We start from the raw sequence: 23,622 nt of genomic DNA on the forward strand, positions 1-23,622 counted from the left end.
TCTATTACTGTCATTCCCATTTCACAGACTGGGAAATGAGGACAAAGACAGATTAAGTAAGTTGTTCAAAGTCACACAGTCAATAAAGGGATAAAGCTGGATCTATTGTTTATTTACATGAATACTGACATCTTAGAAATTAAGAAAAACAAGTTCATACATCCATTTACAATTCATTTCAGTCAATAAATTTTTGTTGAATGCCTATTATATGCAAAGTACTGATTTAAACTAATAAACTGGTTAACACCAATGTTACAAATATAAAGTCCTTTTAAAGTATCAATATCAAAATAAATTTTCCTTTCTGTGGTCCACAAAAGAAAAAAGATGTACCAGCACTTTTAAATTAAGTTTTTCAATTTCCAAAATACCTCCTTTAAAACAGAAGGGAATAAATTCCAACAATGCTATTTTCAACACATTCATTACTTCAAAACTTACTGGAATATCTGAAGATTACTTGCTGCAAGCTGGACTCGTGAAAATAAACCTTGACTTCACAGAGAAGTCTACATTGATAAATATATATCCGTTGAATTAATAACAGTGTAAGTTACACATATGTATACAAAAAAGTAAAATGACAAGGATGGAGAGGAGTTTTTCATGGAAGGTGGTGGGTTGCCATGGATTCTGCTTCTCTTGATTTTCTGAGGAGGGCTTGTTTGAGGGCACTAATTTTCTCATCAAGTTCAGCCAGTGAATAGTTCTGCTGTAAACAATAACGACACAAATTGCTGAATAAGATTCTGAAGTATCTTAATGCAGATAAAGTGCCAAATGAACTATAAATATTTAAAATATTCAAAAGCATGATCAAATGGGTTTTTTTCCCTCATGAGAATAATCTTAAAACTGCGCAACTATATATGTTGACTATATCATAAATTTAAAGGCATAAAATAACAAGGCTTAACTATTTCTTTTTCTCTTTTCCAATGATTAAGCTCTCCTGAACCTTTTATACTTTGAAAGAGTAAGTTTACAAAAAAAAAAAAAAGCCTGATTATTAGACACTGGAGCCTATTTGAAGATGGGAGGAGGGAGAGGACTGAAATATTGCCTATCGGGTATTATGCTGATTACCTGGGTGACAAAATTATCTGTACACCAAACCTCTGTGACATGCAATTTACCCATGTAACAAACCTGAAAACCCCTTGAGCTTAAGTAAAAGTTGGAAAAAAGAAGAAAAATGCTAATTATACTACTACCAGGAGAAAAAAAAAATCATTTGAGATATCAGCTATCCCTTTTAATAGAAAACTTTCTATGTTGATTACTAAAGTTAACCTGAAGTGGAAAACAGTGAAGAAAACACTCCTTTTGCTTTCCAATAAAAATTGGATTTGTTCAAGTCTATCTATGTGAACACCCTCACTTACATTAATATTTCTAATTTAGACACAAGTATTATGTGGTGACTATTAGGGGGTAAAGAGAAAGGGAAATTGGGACTGAGTGCTAATAGGTACAGGGTTGGGGTGGTGATGGAAATGTTCTAGACTTAGTGGTGATGGTTGCACAACATAGTGAACATACTAATAGCCACTTTAAAATTATGAATTTTATGTTATGTGAATTGTATTTTTAAAGCAGCAACAAAGTGTTACAGTTTACTACATAAGAGAGTAACTTTTAAAAACCTGATTATTCTCATAATCAATAGTAAAAAAAGTTAACTTTAAAAATAACTGCTTAAAATATCTAGAAATTCTCTCTTGAGGGATCAACTACAATAATTTACTTCTGGAAAAAATAATTGCTATCAAAAAATTTACTCGGAATTTTGTAAGAAAAAAAATGCTACTCCTAAAAATTAGAAAGTCTTCTCCAACTTTAAATTCACATTACCACTATTAAAGTCTAGCAAAGCCTTACTATTTAAGGTTCAACTAATTAGTAAAGTAGCACTTTAGACAGGGCCAGCTGAAGTCAAACTCTGCCAAACACCCTTTTTGATGTAGGTGCTGCTAATCAGAAGTGTTCACAAAAGGAAGGGATGGGGGGGAGACTGAAATTACTTGAGCACTTACTATTTTTAAGCACTTGATGAATGACACATCCTTGTACTACTAAAAGCAGGACAAAGGTTTTATTTATTTAACCTATCTGAGTCATTCCATGCCCTTAAAAGAATTTTTCTATTCAAGTTTATTAGTTTATACTGCCCTTTTCTTCAGTCGTAAATTGTACCAGGGTATGACCTAAAAGCAACCATAGTAGAAACTTTTATTAATAAGAAAGGTATAAAACTAATCAAACTATTTCAGAAACCAAAATGAAAATGCAGTAACTTACTTGAGGTGGTTGAACTTTTCTTCTTTTTCCAGAAAAGCTCTAGATTTAAAAAAAAAAAGTAATCAACGTTTAAAAAAACCTAAGCATTATTTTTTTCTTTATAAAATACCGTACAAATTATGTACAGCCTTGGGAACTCTGACAGAAAGAAAGCCAACCAATTTACCAATACCAATTATTGTCTGTAACCAACATCCACCTTATATTCTGCAAGTTACCCTCTAAAGAGGATGACATTAACAATATATAATAGTAATACTGCAGCAACATGCTTATCTTTGGCAATACATATTTTCCCATCAATTACCAGCTTCTAATGAGCCTGGGTGATTGTGGAAAGAGGTGCTCTGGGGATTTTCTTAGTTTTTTTTTCATAACCTTTCCATCCCAGGGTGTTGAAAAAGCGAAGTGACAACAGACAAAGGAAAAATGTAATCTGGTATATGAGGCCAAGAGGTGAAAACACACACACACACTCTGGACTGACTATAATGGACACTGTGGTTGTTTATGCAAGGAGCTACCTATCCACTGCTTCTCTGTCTGGCCCAAGCCAATGGCTTCCTGGTCTTATCAGTGACTGAAATGGGCATGGGTCCAGTTCTGGCCAATGAGTAAAGGAGAAGACTGCTGGAGATTAAGAGGAGAACTTCTGGAAAAAGCTTCCTCACGTCTTTTGAGAGAAAGCCCTCAAAGAAGGCAGTTTCTCAGGATACTGCCGTATCTGGGTAAGACACCTGAAAGTGCTGTAGCCATCTTGCCATCTGCCTGGGAAAGAAGGTAACACCAAGCAGAGTTAAGAGGGGAAAGAAACCTATTTTCTTACAATTATGATTTAGTCACTGAATCAATTAAATCTGAAGCTTGTGCTACCATGGAGTTCCTATTTTATAGTTTACATAATGTTTAAGCCAGTTTTGAGTTCAAATTTCTTACAGTTGAAGCTGACAACATTCTCATTGATCCACTAATGAGCCTTTTAAATCTTGGTCTAATGAATTCTTCCTAGACTTTTTCTTAGTTTCACACAAGCACTAGCTTTTAAATGGCAAATTAGTAAATTAGTATATTTGACAAACTGATCTCAGAGACAAAATGTTCTCATGAGCATTTCTGACTATTGAGATTTTGAAGATAGCATTAAAACTCACATTTTCCTTTGTGTCAAAAGTTGATTCAAAGAACATCTAGGTATGCTTCTTATCAAGTTACAATAAGTTGGAAATCATTAAGTATTAGAATTAGTAATTATGAAATAATAGAGTTCAGATAATTATGCTCCTTCCTTTGCCAAACCAAGCTGCATACCTGTGGTAGGGCCTATGGGCAAATAAGGAATCAATGTTTAATTTGGCAATTGATCAGTCTCCTGACTTCCTAAGAGGTGGCTTTGTATACACTTAATGCAAATATAATTCCCCTTGGCCAGGCGCGGTGGCTCATGCCTGTAATCCCAGCACTTTGGGAGGCCGAGGTGGGTGGATCACAAGGTCAGGAGATCAAGGCCATCCTGACTAACATGGTGAAACCCTGTCTCTACTAAAAACACAAAAAATTAGCGAGGCATGGTGGCAGATGCCTGTAGTCCCAGCTACCTGGGAGGCTGAGGCAGGAGAATGGTGTGAACCCGGGAGGTGGAGGTTGCAGTGAGCCGAGATCGCACCACTGTACTCCAGCCTGGGTGACAGAGCGAAGCTCCATCTAAAACAAAACAAAACAAAATAAAACAAAAAAAATTCCCCTTATTCTCCTAGTCGTTTAACCTATAATATATCGATAGTTTCTATGCTATTAAACAGTCAGATTACTACTGTATCATAGAACCAAAGCAAGAAATATCAAAATGAGGAAAGTAAGGTCATCAGTGGTTCAATGACTTAAAAACAGTAAAATGTGGCCTTTTGGGCTTGTTTTACGCCTGAGCAGAATATTTTGATAAGAACACCACTTAGAAATACCATATCTACTATGGATACACCAGATTAACTTTACTATTTGTTTTAGGTGTAAGGAAATCTCAGTACAGTTCCTGACTTACGATGGCTAGATAAGGCTTTTCAAATTTACAATGCTGTGAAAGTGACACACATTCAGTAGAAACTGTACTTCAGATGCTGAATTTTCATCTTTTTCTGGGCTAGTGACATGTGATACGATGCTCTCTTGTGATGCTGGGCAGTGGCAGTGAGCGAAGCTCCCAGTCGGCCATGTGGTTATGAGGGTAAACACCCGATACTCTACAGTGTACTGTGCTGCCAAGTGACTTTCCTCAACTGTAGGTCGGGGTACACATTCTGAACATGTTTAAGGTAGGCTATGCTAAGCTATGATGTTTGGTAGGTTAGAGGTATTGAATGCATTTTAGACTTGATAATATTTTTAGTTCTTGATGAGTTTATTGGGACATAACCCCATCTGTATAGAAGTATAAATAAAAGGTGGACATTTTAACAGGTGTTGGTACCTGAGAGAAAATACTTGAGAGCACAGCACACTAAAGAAAGAGCTGGAGAAAGGTAATGCAAAATTGTCTCTCCTCACCCATTATTTTACCTTAGTATGTTCCTAGTCATGCATCGCTTAATGATGGGGATATATTGAGAAATGTGTCAATTTTGTCATTGTTTGAACGTCATAGAGTATACTTATAGAAACCTAGATGGTACACACCTAGGCTATATGGTATAGTCTATTGCTCCTAGCATACAAACCTGTACAGCATGTTTGTGTACTGAATACTGTAGGCAACTATAACACAACGGTATTTGTGTATCTAAACACATCTCAACATAGAAAAGATACAGTAAATATACCACACTATAATTTTATGAGACCACTGTAATATATGCAGTTGACTGTTGACTGAAACATCCTTATGCAGAGCATGACTGTCATACACACACACACGCAAATCCAGGGAACCAGTGCTCTAAGGAACCTCAAGGGTAAGGAGGCCTCTTCCATGACTGGCTACTTTCTTTCTTTCAGTTGTAAAAGGCAACTGATTCTACACGTGCAGTATCTAAAATGTTTTTCTTCCCTTCTAGTCCCAGAGCCCTGATTCAGACCTTCATTTCTCTCTGGTTTGGATAATGACATGTTTCCTAAACTAGTTTCCTTGACTCCAATTTCTCTCCAACTCAGACTTTATAATGCCACCAGACAGGGACCTAAATTACAGGTTTCTCTTTCTCTAAAACTTAATTGTGCTCCAATGATACTAGAAGTGCAAACTGGTTAGTATGACCTTCAAGGCCCCCTGAAATATGTTTACAATCTAATTTTCTAGCTGAATCCAGTTGTTCACTCATGCTTCAGACCCAGCACATGTTCACACGCACATGGCCTGTGTACATGATGTTGACCTGGTTTTCAGCATTCCTCTCCCCTGATGCTTCCTTAAGAACCAGGAGTTACTGTTACAGACTAAGAACTACACCGAGTCAGTGCTTTGAACAAAGTTAACACACCTTCAAAGTCCAGTAATGAGCTATCAGCCAAGTCCTATCCATTCATTTGCACATCTACTTGATATCTACTACATTCTGTGTCTCAAAGATGAACAAGACACAGTTCCTGCCCTTGAGAGTTTCAAAATATAAAGTGAAAAACATGTATAAACATATAAGTAATAAATGCTATAAAATGAACAAAACACTTATAAAAGCATGTTGGTACTTACTGTTTTCAAGTATCATACTTTAAAATCAGTAAGTCTTTGGAAATACTGAAAGATCATATATTTTAAATGAACTGTTAAGGCCATGCCCTTAAACTTCTGAAAACATTACATTTAAAGCTTTCCATGGCTAATGCGAAGAATAAAGACCTTTAGAATTCTTACATCAAAATGTCCAACAAGTATTATTAACTTTTGCCATAAATCCTGTTCTATACGCATTATAACATATTTTGGAGTTTTATGTCTGGCTCATAAAATGAGAACTTTATATAATCTGATTACGTTTTATAAAACAAATATAAATGACATCTTTTTTCCCGACAAATATTTGTTTTTCTATGCCAGCCTTCAATGTTACCCACGATAATCAATCTCTATCCAACTGTAAGAAGCTCCCCATGTTTAGAATTCATCTACATGTGTATCTGAATAAACACATTTCAACGAAAATCTTTTCAGATTTCAGGAGTTCCAACAAAAGTTCAATCCTTGATAAATTTAATGGGCTCAACTTTTCTATCTTTAGAAGCTATAGGGCTGTGCTACATATGTAGTTTCTTCTGTATACTTCTGAGGGATAAATATGTAAAATTATGCAGTTACCATATATGTACTCCCAGCATGATGGTGAGGGTGATGAATAATGTACTATGTCCTCTGTAAGGTATGTGCTCAACTCCTCCTGTTTGCAAGGACACTCTTAGAGCTAGCTGTATTCCAAGTGAGGTTCCTAAAGATGGCTCATTCATCCTATTATAGAAGGGTGAGTATGAAATCTTCTTTCCCATAGGGCTTGTGTCATGTATGTTCACAGGCCTAAAGGAGAGAATGAGTCTGAATATTTAAACCTTTCCAGTGTTTTGTTCTTCCTTGTAGCTCACTACTAATTTGATATGTCACTTGCAACACTAATCCAGAAGCAGTTCTTCTAAAAGATATATAGATTTTTTTAACATATTTGGAAACACTTTTAAAAAGCACCTGTTTTATCACAGGTTGCCACCATCCATCCTTTTCTGAATGCTTAATACATATATGCCAATTCTCTGTTTACATTTACAAATGCTTCTTGCCCCTGAAATTAGGCAGTCACCAAGCTTCAGACTTCAGGCCTCAGACAATCTCAGTGTTCCTATCCATCGATGGACTCTCACCACTACACAGACTCTCCCAATTGTCCCAAGTGTAAGTGCTATATCTCAAAAAGCTTACCTGATATTTTTACCTTCATAACCTCCTCTGCCTTCAAATTCACATTTCCCCCAAAAGTATCTCTCTCTCTAGATTTTCTTATTTCTATCAATGGTATCATTTTTCCAACCAGAAACTGGACTCTATCCTTGTTCTCTATTTCCACATCCAATCATCAATATTTGTCCATTTTTTTCCAACCTGCATTAATATTTTCCATTCTCACTCACGTCCCTATTTTAGGATCTAACTTCACATCTAAGCTAGCATAACACTATCTCCTTGTCCTTAGTTTCTCTCTTTTGTCTCCCACAACTGTATTAGATAAATCTTTCGAAATATCATGTTCACAAATTACTTCTCTGCTCAAATACTTTCAGTAGATTCCCCCTGCTCCCTGCCTGGAAAATAGATTTTAACCTTCTGAGCACAGCACTTAAGGTCCTAACAATCTGGCTACTTTACCTCTTTACCCACTCTATCCTATGTGTAACAGATCAAAACAAAACAAAAAGATTATGATGTGGAAGGCTTGTTCTTTTGTTAAACAAATCTATTAATTTTTTTTTTTTTTTTTTTTTTGAGACAGAGTTTTGCTTTTGTTGCCCAGGCTAGAGTGCAATAGCGCAATCTTGGCTCACCACAACCTCAGCCTCCTGGGTTCAAGTGATCCTCCTGCCTCAGCCTCCCGAGTAGCTGGGATTACAGCCATGTGCCACCACGCCTGGCTTATTTTTATTTTTATTTTTTTTTTGTATTTTCAGTAGAGATGGGGTTTCTCCATGTTGGTCTGGCTGGTCTTGAACTCCCGACCTCTGGTGATCCGCCTGCCTTGGCTTCCCAAAGTGCTGGGATTACAGGCATGAGCCACTGTTCCTGGCCTATGTTAAATTTTTATAAATCAGAATCAGAGAAAAGAGATGAATGATACTGCAGTAAGTTCTCATTGGAGGCATCTGATACTACCATACTCTATTGAAAGATCAGTTCTATTGTTAGTAAGAATTATATTAACAAGGTATGAAATTGAACTAGAAAAATAACTTTCCTAGGTTACTAGAATGGGAAAAACTTATGGTAGACTACTGTAGGAAAAGTCATTAAAAATCTTTATGAAGTTTCCTAGGAAGACATTCAAAGAATAATTCTAAAAGTGAAAAGACCTTTGTAATTATGTAGTACAACCAACACATTTTCTAAAATTAGACACCTTGAAGGCCAGAGGAATAGAGTGACTTTTCCAGGTTTATACAGCTACTTCATAGTTCTGAAACTAAATAAATGCCAATGAGGTTTTTACCATGTGGTAAGCAGTATGCTAAGTGTTTGATTGGCATTATCTCATTTGATCTTTGCTTCAGCCCTTAGTATTTTTATAAACCTCATTTTACATTTGAGAGCAATAAATCACTAAAACTCTTCTCTGAAATTTTGTCATTTAAGACTTGCTGCTCCCTTTTGTTACGTGACCTGCCTTCTTCCTCTGGAAATACTTCTTTTCTGTAACTCATCTAATACTCCATCTATAACTTTGGAAGATTGCTGTCATACCTAAAATAAATTTTAAATATATTTTCACCACTAACTTGCATGATCCATGCTAAAATGGGCTATCTCACATAATTTTTCAGAAATAGGAGTTTTGGTATAATCTCACTTTGATATTATTTTAGTTCCAATATGGTACTGCTTTAAAAAAAAACTTAAAGAAGGCAGGTATTATATATGATCACCTCAGAAGACTGAGGAAAACACAATGAGCTCAGGATCATTTTTCTGAAAAAAGCTGATGTGCCAAAGATACTAACTTACTAGCACAACACTGTTTCTTAATGTTCTTGGAAAAAGGGGTAAGAATGAATGAATGCTAGAGTTAAGGAATTACAAAAACATAGAAAGTCTGGTGGTTAAGGTAAAGAGTAAGAATGGCAGCTTGAGGTGTGCGTTTGTTTAGTATTAACTGCATGTGAGCTGAGGGAAGGAGCCTGTTGGGGAAGAGAGATTAAAGAGGCAGAGGGATCACTGACAGAGCAAGGTTCCAGAGGAAGCCTCTGTTTTACAAGGTAGCAAGTTCAGAGTAAAAGGCCCAACCACCACCCAGTTTGACTTACTATGCCATGAAAATGGCCTAAGTTTGAGAATGTGGGTAATATATTATAGAAGTATCCCTTTTTAAAAATTCTAAATTTTAAAAATATTCAGAACCAGAGTTTTTAAGGAACTAGATATATCCCCTACACAGGACTATGTTTATTCATCTTTGAATTATTAAAATAGTTTTGCTTATAGATCAATGAGTAAAACCACAGTAAACCTGTAAAACCACAACGAATCCAGAATAACATTTTAATTTATTTTTAAAAGACACTTATACTCACTACAGACTGAAAATATTCAGGAGAGATGCCTTCCAATTCAAGGATTTTATCCTCAAGCTTTTTAATTCTCTGATAAATGTCTCTTGGCACTGGACCACCTAAATACATTAAAAAAAATGCTGAGATACTGTTGAATAATTCTTTCTTCTTACAATTTTTATTCTTAAAATACCATGCAAAGACACTTATGCAAAGGAATGGAAAATACTTAATAAAAAACAAAAGTAAAACAGAATGAAGTCCTTAGGTCATATTTTCATATTATACACTATTGGACATATTGTACTACACTTCCTCTCTCCAAACCCCATTTATGCTTCCTATATTCTAGGAGTTTGTTAAATTCATTTTACAAGATATTGTGAATAGCTTTCATATAGAACAATTCATATTTCTGATATGCTTTGATAACATGGGAGGACAAAAATGCATAGTGACAAATGATGATAATTCAATGCAGTGGTTGCAATATGTCACATTAGTTTCTTCAATTAATACTTCTTCCTACATGCCATATTTTTTCCTTTGACCTAAAAGAATGTAAAAAAGGGGCTTTATCATAATTTTAAACTAACAAACTTTCTGAGGAGGGGAACAGTAAATTATGGCCACTCAAATTTTAAATTTATGATTATATCAAGAATCCTTCTACTTCTCACTCCCTCCACACTGTGGCCGTTTTGGTCCAGACCACTTCCACCTCTCCCTGGATTATCGCTACCCCCAAACTGGTCTCCCTGTTTCTGCCATGCTTCCATAGAGTGTATTCTCAACACAGGAGCCAGTGATCCTCTAAAAATGTAAGTTAGATCACGTCATTTCTCTGCTTCCAATACCTGATCATTTCACTCAGATTAAATGCCTTCCAATATCTGATCATTTCACTCAGATTAAATACCAAAGCCCTCACAATGGCCTACAAGGCCATACACAATTTGGACATTCTCCCTATGTCCACATGGTTCCAGCCACTTGATTACTTTTTTCTGTTATTCAGCGAGGTCAAGCACTCTGTAAGCTTTAGCTAGTTCCCTCCACCTCCATAATCCCAAGTCAATTTCAAGTCTTGGCTCAAAAGTTACCTTATCAGTAATGCCTTCTCTCACTATCCTGTTAAAAACACCAGTACTATGACTCCCCTACCCAGCACTCCCTTATCCTCCTTACCTTAATTTTCTCCATTCCATTACTACCACCCAACATTCAGTATATTTTATTTCCGTATTGTTTGTTTCCCCATTCTAATGTAAGCTCCAAGAGGACAGTTTTATCTGTTTTGTTCATTAGGTAGGGCTGTGCAGCTTGTGCACTGCACAAACCGAGGAAGCATTAGTTTGTAAGACTACAATGCCTGGCAAAGAGCTGGTGCTTAATATTTACTGACTGAATAATTACATGATTAGCCAATCATTATGCAATTAAAGAATACAGGTACATTTTTATATCAAAATTGTCAACTTGTTATGTATAAAAATTCTAGAAAGTTTTTTTGAGGATTTAAAAAAATCTTAGGACCCGGGTTGTTCTTGTTCTTGAATAAAGTAACTTGTTCATTTGACTTTGCTCTTGCTGCTCCCTTTACCTACAATGTCCTCTGCCTTACTTCTGTATCTGTCAAGAGCCAGTTCAAGCTTCACTGGGTGACGCAGGCACTGCCTAAACCTCTTCATTCGCATAAAGGCTCCTTGTGCCCCCCTGCATTCTTCAGTGCTCCTGAGTTTTTTGGGACGGACTCTCACTATATTGTCCAGGCTGGTCTCAAACTCCTGGACTCAAGCTCTGTTCCCACTTCAGCCTCCCAAGGAGCTGGGATTATAGGCACATACCACTACACCCAGCCTTTCATTACTCCTTTAAAACTCTACTTCACTATTAATCTTTCTCTCATCAGATTATAAAGTCCTTGAAGCTGGGGACTATGATTATATCATCTCAGTATCCCTTGTGCCTAAAATAGTGCTTGGAGCATAGTAAGCATTCAACAGATGTTTTTCCAAAAAATTAACTATTTCATATTATTGAGACTTAACCAGTCAATCCTTTTATACAGTGGCATTTTAAACCCATCCACTTCTGAGGGAGAAGATTAATTCTTAATGCCAATGTCTTATTACTCTCAAAGATTTACTCATTCTGTTTTCTTCTTCTACCTTCATCTGGTTAGTATAGCTTCAGATAGCTAGTATACTCCAGCTATACTGGATTCAGATATCTCCTGAACCATATTTTGTGTTTTTGTCCTTTTTTGCAAATGCTGTTTCCTCTTTTTGGAATGCTTTGCTTCTGCTGTTCCCTCTTTTGGGAATGCTTTGCTCTGGGAAAATTCCTAGTAATCCTTCAAGGCCTCAAGTGTCACTTCACAAAGATGCCATCATCCCTTGACCTACCCTGAGAGAGTGAAACACTAACTTTCTATCCCTCCTACATATATCCACAAAGGTAAAATGAGCAACTGTTCATTCAATAAACATTTGAGCACTTGTTTTGTGCCAGGCACTGTAACAGGTACAAAGTGATGAATATGACAGGCATAGTTGCACTCTCACGGACTATCTAGCAGAAGACAGACATTAAACAGAACCATGATAACTGCTTTAAAGGGCAGCAGGGAATACCAAGTGCTATATAAGATTATACAAAAGGTGAATGTACACTGGTCTAGGATTAGGAAGAAAAAGCATGGACAGAAGGGCATGAGTATAAAGATCCGAAAGCAGCAAAATGAGTGGGAGATGGGAAGCCCAGAGGTGTAGCTGGAACTACAGATGTGGACAATACTATTTAAAATTACAACCCCCTCCAATCCCAATCTCCAAATTTTTAGCTGGGAAGAAACAAGATCAAATTTGAGTTTTAGAAAAAGCAATCTGGCCACAGCATAGAGAATGATCTAGAGGAAGTCTAGTGGCAAAGAATCCAGTAAATATCCTTCCATCAGTCCAAGCAAGAGATCACAGCAGCTTCAACTCTAGTAGCAGCAGTAGAGATAAGACAGAAGTGGGCAGATTTGAGAGATATTTATTCAGAAAACAGAATCAACAGACATGGTGACTAAATGGAGAGGGAGACTCAGGCTCTGCACCCAGTGAAGATTTAGGTTTGAGCAGGGTGCAGTGGCACATGATTGTAGTCCCACTGACACAGGACGCTGAGGCAGGAGCATCACTTGAGCCTAGGAGTTCAAGTCCAGCCTAGGCAAGACTGGACTATCTCTTTTCCTTTTTTTTTTTTCTTAAAGAGTTGTCACTTACTATCTGAGGCGTGTTGCTTGGGCTCTTTAAACTTCAATTTATTTATCTGTACAATTATAACAGCACCAACACCTCAAAAGGGTACTATGACCTTTTAAGTGAACTGACATATACATAACACTTTCTGAATGACTGGCACTTATCGTTCAAACAATGTTAGGAGCTAAAGGAAAATTTGGTGACTAAATGAACTGCAATTTTTTAACCATTTGCAAACGTTCATTATGAGGTCCACTTAGCACTCTGCTTACCTGTCTGTAACCGCAAGTGGGCCTCAATATTTTGCAGTCGTTCTTCTACAGCCTGATTACCACAATCTCGAAGCATGCTGTTAGGTTTATGACCTGACCCTGGAATTCCTTCAGGTCTAGTCTGTGGTCCGTATGTATTCACAACTCTAGAAACTAAATTAACAAACTTTTGAGCCTATATACATTTATATTTCAAAAATCAGAAATTCTTATTCCCTAACAGCACTTTGTATTTTTTTCATAAAGACCATCTAACCACAAGTATGAAGGACGGCAAGATGTTTTTGTTTTAAAATAAAATTTAGATGGGAAAGTTATTTCTATTCCATTTTGCTAATAATCTAGACTTCTGTCAGTGACTCAGATGTCATGTGGTGGTTACTTACCTTTTACGTGACTTTTAAATCCGGGGTAAGGAGTAAAAATCGCATCAGTTCTTGCACAACTATTTTCTAAGGAGAATTTAGATAAATATAAGTTTAAATATATTCTTCCCTTCAAATGTATGAGATTTTAATAAACTTCCAATCATTCATATTAACATTTTACTCATAATAATTTTAATAAATAATAGTAACAATAAATTACCATCACACACAGGATAGAGTTTAGTGACCTTCTTTACCTGTCAAAATTTATCATAATATCTAATATTCTTACCTAATATTCAGATTTATATACAGAAAAGCCATCAACATTAAGTGGCACAAATTGATACAATTTTGAAAACCAATGTCACTATTCGGGCCTCTGGAGAAAATAATCTACTGTAGAGTATTTAAATTCTACTTCATCGTAGAACTAGAACTCATCATTTTTACTAGAATTCTTTTAATTCAGCATGTTTTATTTTAATGCCAAATTAGTGAACACCCAACAAAAAGAATTATGTATTTAACACATTTTTATTTCAGAACTCCACATAAAGATGACCTCAAAACCTCAAGTAAACACACATTTCCACTCTACCTAGATTTCCAGTGCTCATTTTAGAAATCCATCATCACAAAAGTCATCTACTTCTTCTCATCCTACCACTTTCAAAAAAGTTTAATTTTAGGAAAGGTCTGTTGTGAAAATTTGTTCCTATTTTTTTCCAAGCTGAAAAGTATAGTTTCTTTCAAATTAGATATCAATGCATAAATTACAAAGGGGGAAAATTGGAAAGATGTTAACATATAATACAACTAATATATTAACATAATTGTTATATATTAACATATGATACTACATAGTAATAATATATACTTGTGTTTGAAACAATGTTTAAAAGCCACACATTGGCAGTAAGTCTCCTGTAAAATTCCCTTGAATATTTTGTAAAAAATGGCTGGTAAATGAGATTCTTAAAAAAAAAAATTCCTTCCACCATCATGAAATTTGATTTTTAAAAATTCCACTGCTTATAGTTAGATTTGTACTATTAAAATTCCTTTTAATAAAAAGGAACACACTAACATATTAAAATACATTTATATTTTTTCAGTTGAACATTCCTTAGTAGTTCTGTTGATAAATCAAATAGTATGCATAAAATTCCAAATCCACTTAGCTTTTATATCCAGAGACTAAACAGTCATCTTTCCTCTTTTTTTTTTTTTTTGGAGGCTGGAGGCACCTCAAAATATGCTTAAAAGGCCATCCTTTCTCCATTCTCTTCCTACCATTTCATGGGGCTAAGGGTTAAAAAAAGAAGCTATCATCCATTCCTGAACTATATTCCAAACATATAGATTAACTGACCCATCAGTGAGAAATTCAGCATGGTGTGAGTATATGAGTGCTAGTCACTCTCCACAGCAATTCTTTCTAGCACTGTTTTGAGCCAGCAAGGAATTGAATGGGCCAAGGAATCCTGCTGAGCATTTCAATTCTTGTCAATTTCTATCCCCTGGTGGTTTATAATAATAGAGTTAGCAGGGAGAACAGAGGAATAACATTAGTGACACATGTGCTTGCTCTCGCAACAAACCCTTTCTCATAGTCGCTTATAGCTGGTTGTAGTACCTGAGATTTTGCCACTGTTGCACCTGTTCTGAAAAGCTAATAGGAAAATATACCAAATTTAGAGATGCACATGTGTAATGTTAATAGTAGCACACAGCTAAATTCAGGACCCAATACCAGCCTATATTATTTCATTATTAAGAGAATCAGTGTACCAATGTGATATGAGTCAGTTTCAGGTTCATGTGACAATTCTATGTTCATAATAATTAGTCATGAGATATTAGAGGCAACAAGAAACATGTTCATCCCAATTATGAATTCTTCTCCATAATTTTTCCTAAGAACTAGTTGTTCTGATTATTACTATGGTGACTGAGTATGATCTATGGCACTGCTTTGCAATATTTTGTATTCTGCAGCATAACTGCAGATTTGTAAATGTACTATAGCATCAAGTAGAGAGGTAAAGGAGAATCTGATGAAAAACAGCAAACGTATGCACTATGGCAGAAAGGAAAAAAGCAAGACACCATAGTCTTCATGATAAATTGGTTGTATTGTGACATAGGACATTTCAAACAGCTCAGGAGTAGTGAGAAAACTGCTCCCTCTGGAGGAATATTAACTTTAAGTTCACTTATGTATTAACATCATGATTTCACAGTACATGTATAGGTTTGAAATTCATAGAGCTCAGTTCCTTTTACTAGTGGGATTGATCAACCTTGTCACTCATACCTCATATTCATTTCCTAAAGGAACTTTAAAATAATCTTCGCCAGTGATAAACACTTTTAATGTTAGCATTTACTCTGTGTAACCAAAATGAAAACCAGTTTGCAATATAGTCTATTATTAAGCAGAAGGAAACTCTACTATCTTAGTTACTAACTAAACCCGTGATATAACTTGAATTGTGTTCTTAAAGCTATTCATTTAAAAAATAAATAAAAGATTAGAGCAACTATAAAAATTGTGCTTAAAACCCTATGAAAATTAATTTCTAGGTAGTTACCTTGATTACAATCAATAACATTGCAAAATTCCCTGACGTTGTTTTCATTGATTTCAGCTTGCTTTCTTTCAATAAATGCAGATATTCGTCTGTCAATCTACAAACAACAAGTTTTAACAGTGTAAACATAAGATTTTTAAAAATAATACCCTCTTACCCCCGCCAAAAAAACTTACTTCTGCTTTTCCAGCCTTTATCTGAACTACTTCTGGATCAAAATGGATCTGTGTCTTTTTCACATCTCCTAAATCACTTTCTTTGTGTTTTTCTTCCTCTTGTAGGTCACCAATGGAAAATTTGTCATTTGCTTCATTTTTGTTCCCCATTTCTGTTTTTCCTATCTCTTCAACAGCAGTTGTATTCTCCTCTTTAATTGGAGACTGAAGTTTTGCTAAAAAAGGCTGAGAACAACACAATTCCATCTGCTGAGGTTCAAACTGACCAAAATTAATTACACATTTAATATATTTACATAAATTTCTGCTAAGTAAATGAAATACTTAATATCAGTTAATAAATATAAAAAGTTGGTATACCAAGACACATAGATCTGACCACATGTAAGTATTTACTATTCTCTGCTATTGTAACCATTATCATTTGCTATAAATTAGTTTTAAAAAAGGAGAGAGGAAAAAAGAAAAGAAAAAAGAAAAGAAAACCTAAGGAAATTTAAAATTTTCTTTGAGAGAATCATTCTGTCACTCATCTTTTATTTTGTGCCAAATCAAAGCCTTCAGCCTCTGGCACCAATGCCACTTAATTAACATGTCATTCAAATGCCTCCTCAGAACACTAAGGCTTAGTATTTTTCCTCCTTAACACGAGAGCCAGTGCTCTCACTCAGCAAAGCCCTGCATTATCACTATATCACTGGAGATTCTCCACTTGAAACTGCAGTTGGCCAATGTGAATGAGGAAGATAGACATGAAATATATAGGTGTTAGGTTGAGTGAACACTCAGACATTTCCTGACATGGCAAGATCTCTTCTTGGGTCATAAAATTAAATTTTAAAAAAGAAAATGAACAAAAAAAAAAAAAAAAAGATCTATAGCTGAAAACAGGCAGAGGCCTATCGCTATACTACAGGGGAAAACCCCTGTTGTAGACTATAAACTATATTACCCATTTACTGTTCCCCTCTCCCGCTCCCCAAAATTAGGCCTCATTTGAGTTCTACAGCTCACTGCTCTGCCCTTTAAAACAGGGTTAACTATTACTTTTAACATGGAACAGTTAAAATTTCCCACAAAGTCAATGAATGGAGGGCTGAAAATTAATGCCTATTCCATTAGTCAAAACACACTAACACTGATAATGTTCCAATTATTTTTTTCATACCCACAGTTTTGCTTCCATTGTTTGCTATACTACTCTTTTGAAACCTTGTAACACCTTAATCACAGTAAACTGACCAATCCAAACAGTTCTTCCACTTGTCTTTTTGACACTTCACATTTTACACTTTGATTAGAGATAAACTGCAAACTTACATCAATTATAATTGCAAAGATGTTCAATTAGAAACCAGCAAGGTCATAATACTGTTCAGTTATTAACATGAAATATTTAAAAATATAACAACATTATTATAAATACAGATTCAATATTAACTTCTAATATAAAGAATGAATTATTTCAAACTGTTAAGGAAAAGAAATGATAAAATAGTGACTGGCTACTTACAAAGATGAGACATTAATGTCACAGAAATTACTTTCTTTTTAAAAACTATGCTGAAACTGTTTAATTGCAATAGACACTCCAGGATGTGTCATGCTGGGATAATGCCCCTTCTTGAACCACTGAAAGCACTCCATGAGCCTCCAAACTCACCCAAGGCATGGAATCATTATCATAGCATGACACACACCTGCCGTGTCTTATTGCTTAATTATAACCCACCATAGATGGAACTGTATTGAATTTTCAGTGCAGGTCTAGAATTGAATAGAATTGCATTCATTCACTCTCATACCCACATTGGTCTTTTGGGCTATATTTCCTTAACTGTCCTGATCACTACTGAAATTAACAGATTTAGATTAAATCTGGATGTAAATAACCTTTTGTTAGCAACACTATTAATATAGTGTTTAGAACTGTCAAATACTCAACTAATTTAACCATAATTAATGTCTATTTTCAATATCGGGTTATCATTTTAGCAAGAAATTTACCTGTAAATATAAAATGTGTTGTTCAAGTGCACTAAAGAGCAATGCAGGCTGGAATGCTGAGAGGCTCTGGAGCTTGTTCCAATCGATTGTAATTTTCACCACATCATCTCTGAGGTTAAGCTTCAAAGGGGCAAACCAGCAACATCACAAAAATTACACAATTAAGCTGTACATATGAATTGTCACAAAAATAAGATTTCTAGAGTAACGGGTCTATTTTGCTCTAAGTTATCAAGTTTTTAATAATACACTGAAATGCTCTACACAGTTACCATTTTAAGAGGCCAAGAAAGCTACAGATTTTCATAAAAAACAAAAACAACATGACATGTCATTCAAATTCTATTCTTGGGTCTGTGTAATGCGACCATTTTAGAGGTAAAAACCATTCATGAAAGATGAAAAGATGAAGGCTCTTTTGATACTTCAATATCTACAAACCTTTGGATGGAGTCCAATATAGGCCTGCCCTATTCAGAATCCTACTACTTCTAGCTCAGAGCCTTAAATAGAGGAAGTACAACTGTTTTGTGAAAGTTTTAACATGCATCTTTCTCTTTAAGTATGTACACAAATACATATCAGAAATATATCATTATTCTGATGTCCTCCAAATTACATTTTTAGTTTTTTAACTTTTAACCAATTTTTAAATTAATTTAAAAGTCAAGATTATTCATACATATTAAGTGTAGGGATAAATGGCAACATGTTTATTTCAAATGAAAAACTATTATTTAGCTACGGAAGTCTGAAGCTGAAAAACAAAGACTTCTCCACTATAGTGAAATAAGTTGCCAGACTGGATAAACGTCCAGATCTTTTGCTAAATGCTAAGATATGAGTGCTCATTATATGGAAATTTGTATCAGTTGGTGATCTAATAGAATAAAATCATACCCAGAAAACTACCAACAACCTGAATGTAAGATTATCATCAAAATGAGTGAAAAGTTTACAATGAGAGCGCCCATCTGCAGTCTTTTGAGTAAATAAAAGTGAACCATCACAAACTTTTCTAGGGACATGTGTTTATAGCATAGTATAAGAATACACTTCACAGTGGAATCAAGTTAACATAATTTATTCAAAATGAGTCATCTTTTCTACAAAATAAAGGTGTTACATGAGTTCAAATACAGATTTTATGAGTCATAATTATAATAAAAAAGATGAATCACTGTACAAAGATCAGAAAGATGTAAGGTTACCAATAAAAAGATAATATATTGAATACTTTGACAGAAATGTACTCCTTTTGAAGATGAGAACAGAAGCATTTAGAAGTCCGTATTAGACAAGCATAAAGATACATGAAATTTCATGTAGGCTGCACTGGCAAAGATTAGAATATGTTAAGATTTTACGTTAAAGTGAATGCATTAATTTATATTACTTTAATTCCTATAAAGATTTTGTTAGCAACCTGTATTATGTACGGAAGTAACCTATTATTGTACTTTCATAGTCTTCAAAGAGATCTACAGTTGATCATAGAAAACTTAAGAATACAGCTTGGGGATAAAGCAGGCAAATCCTCAACCAAAGCAAAGTATCACATTTTCTAGAGAAAATAACTTACAGAAAAATAAGTCTTAATGTTTCGTTCATAGTGTCACTTCAATTCAGCAGAATTACATAAGCTTCAAGTGCAATTAAGAATAACTGGTCTTTTAAGAAAATCACATAATAATGTCACAAATTAATTTTAAAACTATTCTAATACATCTAACTATTCATTCAACAAATTCATTATTAGTAATATGAATTCTATGCATTTTGCCCTACAGAACTTGGAAGAGTAAACCATTCACTCGAAAATCTCTATTAGTCTGCTATTAATATAGACTATTTAAATAAATATTTTCAGTAAACACTTTATTAAATTAATACAAAAATCCAAGCTAAAAATAAATAAGTGTTTAGCTTGGTAAGATGGACCATCCAGAGGCAAGCAAAAAGGTTAAAATTAGTAAATTTTGTGATCTTAAGTAAAAAATTCTTTTTAACATTCAGTTTTATGTTTCCTACTGAGCTCTAATAATACAGTGATACTTAGGGATGTCACAGGATGAAGTTAGGCATGTTACAACATACCTTCTAGAAATCTTTTAAAGTGGTTGCAAAAGAAAATACTGATTTCTCTGGGGGCAATTTTGTAAGTGTGGAACTCTGGCTTTCACTCTTAATACTTCTCAAAATATAGAGTATTATGAAAACAGTTTGCATTTAACTGATGAAACAATCATATTTTTGACACTTGTATAGGAGGTCCCTTCACTGTGTCATGGTAAAGTAACCAAATATTTACTGTCAACATTTTTGACAGGTGACACAAAAAAATTGTAATTGCTTCTTTACTTGTAGAGTACTTGAATGTTTAAAATTTTCTAATGAGTTTGAAAAATTCAGTATGCAAAATGTTTCAAAAGAAACGTTTAAATCATTGCTCAGTATTTTTTAAAAATATTCCATCTTCTGTTAATAGGTGAGCATAAACTTTTTTCACCTTGACATTAGAAAATAAACAAACTTAAGTTCCAACGTCGCCATAAAAAGTTCTCTAACTTTAAACCATTTAAAAGGTCTTGGGTCTTAAGACTGGAATATATAACAAAACACCCCAAGCCTTTAAAAAACGATTTCGGTAAGCACTTGGCAAACAACTGAATTTAAAAGTTGTATCTTTAAGCAGACTCCATTAATAATTGCGTTATTACATAAAACCGTTTAACTTACAGTAATGTTCTTTGTAAGACACAACACACTACGATTTTTTTAAATAGTAACTTTTTAAAAAGCTGATTCTCCATCTACTCAAGGCTTTAAAAATAATTTTCACAAATCAGACAAATGTTCTATTTTCGTAAGAATTTACCATTATCTTAGACACAAATGCCTGCCGTGTCCACATGCGCTAGTGCCACCCTCAAAACAAACTTTTACGGCTAGAAAATGGTCTATGTAAGATAGAAAATATTTCCTTTTAAAAGGCAGGTAAACAAGCGTACTTTTAAATTGTTTCTCATTTAAAACTTGCTTTGAATTTTACACCGTGAAACGAAACAGTGACTTGATCGAAGAAGCCCACTAAATTCAAAACCAATTTTACTATGACATTTCTGCAAAAGCGATTTATCAGCCAGTTAAACTAGTTAACGACAGTTCTAATGCAAACAGCATCAACGATGGATAACTCATCCAACTTTACGCTAGAAGTATTTTAAACGAATTCCTTTTACTTTCCTCCCCATTTGAAAGGGTTATAGATGCCCAAAACAGCCCGAAGGAAAAAAGAAATAAACAAAACCAAGTAACTCATAGGAACAAATTACTCCTTCCCCCCGGCCAAGAAAAAGCTAATAAGCGCGCGCTTTTCTATAAATCTCAGGCCTACTGACCAACCAATTCCCATAAAGAGTAAGTTGGAGGAAAAAGGACCCTGAGCGCCTCCTAAACTCGCAGTGAAGCTTTTCCACATTCATTCTCCCCAGGCCTGCCTCTTTCGGAGCCGGGTTTTCACTTAGACCAACCTCACCCACTCTTGGGGAGGACAGCTGCAAGGTAAACTACTCGGCAACGGGTACCGCCGTCCTCCTCACTCCGAGCGAGGCGGCTGGGCCCGCGCTCCTCCCCGACCTCGGCTTCAGGGACCGCATCCCACACCTCAGCAGGCCTAGCTGCCCCCGGCCCCTGCTAGAGGAAAAGAATGGAGGGATGGGCCGGATGGCTTCCATATTCCCAGTCCCTCCGGCCACCTCTCACCTGTCCAACCAGGGTTTGTAGGGAGCGAAAGATTTCGTAGAGCACCTCTCGGGAGAGGTTGGGGCTACATCTTCGCTCGAGGCTCCTGTCACCGCTGTTCGGGCGACTAAGCTCCGTGGCAGCAGCCATGATGCCTTCTCAGGCCGCACCACCACCACCACCACCACCACCGTTTGCTCACAACCCCGCTCCCTCCCTTCCAGCTTTAGTCGCTTGGCGATGACGTACGACAAGGCGTCTCGTTTAGATCAGGCTTTGAGGCCCCACCCTCTCTATGTGACTGACAAGCACGTTACACCAATCAGTTGCAACTGTGACATCACGCCGAGGCTCTGAAGTGGGTAATTGCAGACCAAAGCTAGGCTGGAAGGCTATATTTGAGGTGGTCGTTAGCGTTGTGGTCTGTTTAGCGTTATGAAGCCTACCTTGACTCCCAGATGTTCACTGTGAATCTTGGTAAGAGGAGACATAGTTAAATTTTGTAGTTTGAGTCCCCAAATTAAAAGTTGACATTTTAACATAGCGGTGTGGAGTGGGTCTGGAGGAAGCTTGCTGGTCAGGGATGGAGTGGTGACCACACGTGTTTCTAAACACTGGAAAACTCACACGGAATTGTCATGATTGGATAGAACATTTTCATCTCTTCAAGTTTTAAGTTGTTTTGGAGGCAGAGTCTCACTCTGTCGCCCAGACTGGAGTGCAGTTGCGCCATCTCAGCTCACTGCAACCTCCGCCTCCCAGTTTCAAGCGGTTCTCCTGCCTCAACCTCCTGAGTAACTGGGACTACAGTTGATATTCTCCGTTATAACTGTAGAGACTCTTAACCCTAAAATTGTTTCAAAGAAATGAAACACTGTCAATATAATCCAACAGGAATTTAACCTGGATAAATAATATGCAACCACAATCTTTGAAATTAGGAGGACATAAAACCGAATTGAAATTTTACAAAGTATTATTTATCTTAATAGCTTTATTATAAAGATGTTCGTGGGGGGTTTTGTAATCTTTTAGTCAGACTCCAATATTTTTAAAAACTGTTACCCAATTTTAAAAAGTATTACAAGAATTTTTAGTGTTAAATTTTATTCAAAAACACTTTAAGAAATAAACATCAGCTTAGAGATAAGGAAGGTGGGATTTAAAACTCTTCATTCTGTTAATAGTCTAATGCATTTACAGTAGAGAAAGCAAAGGTGGAAACTTGCACAATGCGTATTCTTTAGTTTTAGGGTAGACTACATTAAAGGGAAGGACTAACGCATCGAGGAACTAGGATAAGGACGATGGAGATAAAAGAACTCCTTTGACCTGTCCCTAGGGAGTCTCTTAATTAGGCTTTCATTTCTAAAGACAAATGGGATCACCAGGCTTGACAGAATCTTGGAAAATCTTTTCTGTTCCCTTGTTGGCAGCAAGATATACAACTGATATTCCAGCCTATGTCTACAGCCGGAAAGATACTTCGCAATGTCCAATCTCAAATTGAGCAACCTTCTGATTCAAGCCACTCATCCCCATATCTAGCCTAAATTCATGATTCTTTGCCATGTTAGCATGTTTTGTTTGCTTCTGGTTCTCTTGTTAATAGAGAATAATTGTAATGGGGTAACTGTAAGTTTTTGTTCTGTACCAAATTAGCAATCAGTTTC

General features: G+C 35.7%; 1 protein-coding gene across 4 annotated transcripts; it reads right to left on the reverse strand.

Annotated features, from left to right (window-relative positions):
* Positions 1-85: 85 nt before the first annotated feature.
* MBIP (MAP3K12 binding inhibitory protein 1) lies at positions 86-22,190 on the reverse strand. 4 transcript variants are annotated; one of them, XM_011999179.1, is made up of 9 exons: positions 21,971-22,190; positions 18,206-18,325; positions 16,199-16,423; positions 16,023-16,119; positions 13,444-13,509; positions 13,058-13,210; positions 9,556-9,653; positions 2,305-2,343; positions 86-712 (listed from the first exon to the last, which is right to left on the reverse strand). In XM_011999179.1, exons 1-9 carry the CDS (start codon positions 22,097-22,099, stop codon positions 608-610), a joined length of 1,032 nt encoding a protein of 343 aa, XP_011854569.1. In that variant the 5' UTR covers positions 22,100-22,190; the 3' UTR covers positions 86-607. The 4 variants fall into 4 exon arrangements, with proteins under 4 accessions (XP_011854569.1, XP_011854568.1, XP_011854570.1 ...); XM_011999178.1 differs by having other exon boundaries at positions 86-715; XM_011999180.1 differs by having other exon boundaries at positions 86-715; positions 9,552-9,653.
* Between the last annotated feature and the right edge of the window lie 1,432 nt (positions 22,191-23,622).

Source organism: Mandrillus leucophaeus, unplaced genomic scaffold (genome assembly GCF_000951045.1).
Source record: "Mandrillus leucophaeus isolate KB7577 unplaced genomic scaffold, Mleu.le_1.0 Scaffold587, whole genome shotgun sequence".
NCBI classification, from domain to species: domain Eukaryota; kingdom Metazoa; phylum Chordata; class Mammalia; order Primates; family Cercopithecidae; genus Mandrillus; species Mandrillus leucophaeus.